This window comes from Theropithecus gelada, chromosome 7a (assembly GCF_003255815.1).
Source record: "Theropithecus gelada isolate Dixy chromosome 7a, Tgel_1.0, whole genome shotgun sequence".
Classification (NCBI taxonomy): Eukaryota; Metazoa; Chordata; class Mammalia; order Primates; family Cercopithecidae; genus Theropithecus; species Theropithecus gelada.
This window is the reverse complement of record NC_037674.1, coordinates 3918469-3924392: the sequence shown is the minus strand read 5'-3', so window position 1 is coordinate 3924392 and position 5924 is coordinate 3918469. Positions and strand designations below refer to the sequence as shown.

The 5924-nt window shown below is 54.5% G+C and overlaps 1 protein-coding gene across 1 annotated transcript; it reads left to right on the top strand.

Moving 5' to 3' along the window:
• The first annotated feature begins 1125 nt into the window (after nt 1–1125).
• NPAP1 (nuclear pore associated protein 1) lies at nt 1126–4730 on the top strand. Its single transcript, XM_025390831.1, has one exon. It carries the CDS (start codon nt 1284–1286, stop codon nt 4728–4730), a length of 3447 nt encoding a protein of 1148 aa, XP_025246616.1. The 5' UTR covers nt 1126–1283.
• The last annotated feature ends 1194 nt before the right edge of the window (nt 4731–5924 follow it).

Genomic DNA, 5924 nt, shown 5'->3' with positions numbered 1-5924 from the left:
TCACTGCCCCCTGTCTTCAGAGGAGACTGGAGCCCAGCGCCTGCCATGATCAACTTATGAGGTGAAGTAAGGGCTTCCCCCTAGGCATGCATGTGCTTAGTACAGATGTGCTGTGTGCTAGGTACCCTAAGGACTACAGAAAATAATGAGAATACATGATGTGTCCATAACAAGGAGGCACACAGGCCAGAGCACAAGCTCTGGAATCACACAGCCCAGGTTCGAAGCCTGGCGAGGCCACTGCCATATCAGTGACCTGAGGAGCAGCCTAAGGCTTAAATGTTGTTGCTGCTGCTGTTTGGTGTGGGGGTGTGTGTGGTTTTGTTTTGTTTGAGACAGAGTTTTGCTCTGTCACCCAGGCTAGAGTGCAGTGAGGTGATCTCGATTCACTGCAACCTCCACCTCCCGTTTACAAACGATTTTCCCGCCTCAGCCTCCCTAGTAGCTGGGATTACAAGTGTGCACCACCACGCCCAGTTAATTTTTGTATTTTTAGTGGAGACGGAGTTTCACCATGTTAGTCAGGCTGGTCTCGAACTCCTGACCTCAGGTGATCCACCCGCCTTGGCCTCACAAAATGCTGGCATTAAAGGCATGAGCCACGGCGCCAAGCCTTAAATGTTTAAAACAAATTTATGAAAAGAAAAGCAGTGAAGAGGCACCGCCTGTCAGGAAGAGATGTGGTAGGGCGTAGCATCTACTCAGGACAAGGCACCATGTCCCCTCGTCGGAAACCCTCATGGCCTGGTTGGTGACCCTGGTGCCATAGAGAAGGCACACCTGGCTCCAGGCAGCACAGAGGCACTGCCAAGGTCCTGAAGGAGCCTGGGAGGATATGGGTTGTCCTGTGCTCAACTTCAAGCAGATGTACCCTCTGTGAACGGGGGAATGGGGACGGCCGACACAGGGCCACTGCGTGCGACAGCGCCGGGCCAGGGCTGAGGAACAAGCAGAGCCGGAGCCCAGGTGACGAGAGCTCTGGCGACGGAACCGCAGGCCCCAGCAGTTCCCTCACAGAGGCCACGCGGTGCAACACGTGCCACCAGCAGCGGGGCTTCCGGGGGTCCTGGGGCAGCTGGGGCCGACAGGGCGTCGCCCTTTGCCCTCTGACCCCTGCGTTTTGCGCCCCCGCTGGCGCGCCCTGGTTCTCTGAGGAACCTCGCGGAGGCGTCGCAGGCGCCCAGCCAGCCAGTTTGTGCTTGGTCGCCAGAGGAGGCGGTGGCTGAGGAGAGCCGAGTCCACCGCTGACCCTGTTGTACGGTAGGAGGCACGGCTAGCTCTAAATGGGCAATTTGTTTAGTAAATTTAGACCCGGGTGTCGCCGCCGGCCTGTACCAGGGCCAGGGCGTGGCGCCCCCGCTCCCCTGGCCCGGGACGCCTCCCAGCCCGGCCGGGTTCACCCCGCAGCCACCCCGCGCCCTTTCCGCGGCTTGTTCCGCCGGAATGCCCGTCGCAGGCCTTCGCCAGGCGGCATCTTCGTCGCCCCTAAGAGGCCGTGTCCTCTCCCGCGGGCTGCGGCCGCCCCTCTGGGGGTCCTGCCGGCTGTGGGCTGGGGGCTGGCCACGAGGAAGACACCCGTGCTGCCTACTCGGAACCCCCCGAGGTTCGGACACCCCAGCTCCGTGAGGATCCCTCCTCCCAGCCGCGCGTTCACCCTCCGGCTGCCTTCACCAAGTGAGCCGCCTGCGGTCACGGCCAGGAGGCCCATCCCAGCCACTCTCCCGGAGGAGACCGAGGTGCGGGCCCAAGAAGGGCCCAGAAGGGCAAAGACGGGTGAGGATCCGGTGCAGATCAAAGGGGAGGATGACGAGAAAAGGGCCCCCCTTAGCAGCGGAGAAGCATCGTCCACATCCAGGTCCCAGGGCACCCAGGAAGACCTCGCCTCCTTCATATGCAGCCCTGGGCCTCTGGAGGGAAATGTCCACCACAAGTTCTCAGAAAACAGCGTGAGTGAGAAGGCCCAGGCGTCTCCAGCGAGCTCCTGCTTGGAAGGCCCTGCCACGCCCAGCACACACAGCGAGGCCGGATGTGCCCGGCATCTTGGAAAGCCTGATCCGGATGCAGCAGCGCCCCCCGAGCCACTCGCGGGCTGCTCCCTGCTGCCACAGAAGTTGGCCAGGGAAGTGCCGAATGAAGAGCCACCGCCCAGCTCTCTAGGCTTGCCGAGTCCGCTGATGTCCGCAACGAGGATGCCTGATGGGAAGCCTTTCGGTATTCCTTCAAGGAGCGCTGCTCCTCCCAGAGCTGCCCGCAGCAGGCCCTGCAAAAGGAAAATGTCGATTCCACTGCTGCTGCCGCTGCCCCCTTCACTGCCATTGCTGTGGGATCGAGGTGAGCTTCCCCCACCTGCTAAGCTCCCCTGCCTGTCTGTCGAGGGAGCCCTACACACCTTGGAGAAGAGCCCTGAGTATAAAAGGAATAGCAGAATCTTGGAGGGTAAAACAGAGACCATGACAAACAGCAGCATCACCCAACCTGCACCTTCCTTCTCCCCATCTGTGGAGACTACAGACTCCCTGCCCCTTGCCACTTACACTGACACTTCACAGGTCCCAGCTCCTTTGCCCATCCCTGACTTGGCTGACCTGGCTACTGGACCCCTCATTCTGCCTGTCCCTCCACTTTCCACCACACCAAAAATGGATGAGAGAATAGCATTCACAATCCCTAACTCTCCTCTGGCTCTTCCTGCTGACCTTGTTTCCCTTTTGAGGGATCAATCTAATGAGAAAGGAGGCTCTTGTCATTCAGTCGTAGGAGCAGCGCCTCCCACTTCTGACCCCCCAACACCTCCTAGCCTCACACCCTTCTTCAAGCCTCCTGTCAGAAGGGAGTCCCCAATATCTATGCATGTGGATTCCCCTCCTCCTCTTTCCTTCCTGACTCTTCTTCCAGTCCCTTCCACCAGGACCTCAGTTATCACCAGCAAGCCTATGAATTCCACATCAGTCATTTCCACTATCACAACAAATACATCTGGCCACCTAACCTCACAGACTACGGTAGACCCTGAAGTAGTTAACATGGATACTACTGCCCCTTCTCAGGTTGTTATTTTCACATCTTCCGTAAGCTCCAGGGTGAGCTCACTCCCAAATTCCCAAATACATTGCAGTGCTGAGCAGAGGCACACAGGAAAGACATCAGTCTACACATCTCCACTTCCATTTATATTCCACAATACCACCCCAAATTTTAACCAATTCTTTGGAAAAGAAGCCACCCCTCAGCCCAAATCTGGGGCTCCTGATGGGCAGCAGCAGAAAGCTTCTCTCCCCAGTGCCTGTGTTTTTCTGAGCCTTCCCATCATTGCTCCTCCAGTCACCTCCACTTTAGTGAACAGTGCCTCTACAGCATCATCATCCAAGCCTCCCATTGAAACCAATGCTATGAATACCACTCCTCCCTCCAAGGCTGTCATCTTGCAGTCTGCCTCTGTCTCCAAGAAGAAGTACCTCCCATTTTACCTGGGGCTTCCTGGTTCTGGGAACACACGACCCAGTAGCAACATTGCCTCAGTCCAAGCTTCCACCAGTTTGCCTGCACAGTCAGTCAGGGAAACAACTCCAACTTCCAACTATGCTTTAAATCCAGGAGCCACCGCTCAGCCCAAATTTGGGGCCACTGATGGGCTACAGCAGAAAACCTCTCTCCCCAGTGCCCATGATTTTCTGAGCCTTCCTATCATGGTTCCCCCAGACACCTCCACTTTAGTGAGCAATGCCTCTGCAGCATCATTAGCCAAGCCTGCCATTGACGCCAGTGCTATGAATACCAGCCCTCCTTCCAAAACTGTCATCTTGCAGTCTACCTTTGTCTCCAGGAAGGAGTACGTCCGATTTTATGTGGGGCTTCCTGGTTCTGGGAACATACTACACAGTGACAACATTGCTTCAGCCCAAGTCTCCACCAGTTTTCCTGCACAGGCAGGCAGGAAACCAGTCACAACTTCCAGCCATCCTTTAAATACAGAATCTATCTCTCATTCCACACTTGGGGCCACTAATGGGCAGCAGAAGTCTGACAGTTCTTTTATTCTGGGGAATCCAGCAACCCCAGCACCAGCTATAGGCTTACCATCTCCCTCAGCCCAGCCACTGAGTGGCAGCATAATTCCACCAGGTTTTGCAGAGTTAACATCACCATATTCTGCATTGGGCACACCTATCAATGCCGAGCCTGCCACAGCAAAGACTTCTGGATTTAGAGTTGCCACTGGGATGCCTGGCACTGGAGACAGCACCTCACTGGTTGGAAATACTATTCTAGGCCCACAAGTGATTATGGGACCTGGAACGCCTATGGATGGTGGGAGCATTGGATTCACCATGTCTGCCCCAGGCCCCAGTTCCACATCAGGAGAACTCAGCACTGGACAAGAACAGAGTGGGACACCCAGCACCACTTCTGTTTTCCCATTTGGTCGAGTAGCCTGGGACCCAACTGGCCACAGCATGGCTGCTGCACCACAAGGGGCTAACAACATTCCTGTATTTGGATATACTTCTGCTGCCACCTACATTCCTGGTTTGGACACACCTACCCAGAATTCAGGCAGCGGTATGGGAGGGGATGGCACCAAACCCATGGTTGGAGGCCCTTGTGTTCCTGCTTTTCAACAGTGCATCCTGCAGCACACATGGACAGAGAAAAAATTCTACACTTCAAGCACCCACCACTATGAACAAGAAACATACGTTAGGAGACATGTCTGTTTCCAACTTCCATAAAAGCACCTGTGGTTCACCTGACCACACCACATCAGTTGTGGTTGTAAACACCAGCATTATCCCTTTGTATGGTCATCCTTCCAGTTTCACCTTCATGCCAAGCGCCTGCCACGTACCTCTCCAGAACTCAGGTTGTGCACCAGGAGGCGACGACAACATCCCTGTGGTTGGAGGCCCTTGTGCTCCCTTTCTCCATCAGTAAATGTGGGGCCCACCTGGACAAAACACAGGTGGTACATCTGCAGTGAATGCCAACATATCTTTAATTGGAGGTCCTTGTGTATCCACCTACCAACAAAGTACCTAGGGCCCATCTGGACAAAACACACAGATATACATCTTCCAGGAGTGCCAACATTCATTTAATGGGAGGCCCTCATGTGCGCATGTATCAAGAAATCACCTGGGGCCCACCTGGACAAAGCACAAACCATGCCATGAGGGGCAGCAACACAATGGCTGTGACTGGTTGTGCTTTTGGTCTCCCATTCACACAAAGCATCTGAGGCCCACCTTGCTAAATGCAGGTGGTGCAATAGGAGATAACCCCAGACATTCATAGGGAGAAACCTTTAGTCTCCCTTTCAGTAAAATACTATGCACCTGCCCAAGGTGCTCCTTTTGACTTTAGAGGAACCAGCATTGTTTTTGTTTTGTTGTTTGTTTGTTTGTTTGTTTGTTTGTTTTTGAGACAGAGGCTTCCCCCAGACTGGAGTGAGCACCTGAGGCCCACCTTGCTAAATGCAGGTAGTGCAATAGGAGATAACCCCAGACATTCATAGGGAGAAACCTTTAGTCTCCCTTTCAGTAAAATACTATGCACCTGCTCAAGGTGCTCCTTTTGACTTTAGAGGAACCAGCATTGTTTTTGTTTTGTTTGTTTGTTTGTTTGTTTGTGTGTTTGTTTGTTTGTTTTTGAGACAGAGGCTTCCCCCAGGCTGGAGTGCAGTGGCATGATCTTGCCTCACTGCAACCTCCACCTCCTGGGTTCAAGAAATTCTCCTTTCTTAGCCTCCCGAGTAGCTGGGAGTACAGGCACATGCCACCACACCTGGCTAATTTTTGTAATTGTGGCAGAGATGGGGTTCCACCTTATTGGTCAGGCTGGTCTCAAACTCCTCACCTCAGGTGATCCACCCGCCTCGGCCTCCCAAAGTGCTAGGATTACAGGCATGAGCCACTGTGCCCAGCCTA

Bases quoted from the DNA above. Each gene is read 5' to 3' on its own strand.
- NPAP1 (XM_025390831.1), top strand. From the start codon at position 1,284: ATGGGCAATTTGTTTAGTAAATTTAGACCCGGGTGTCGCCGCCGGCCT.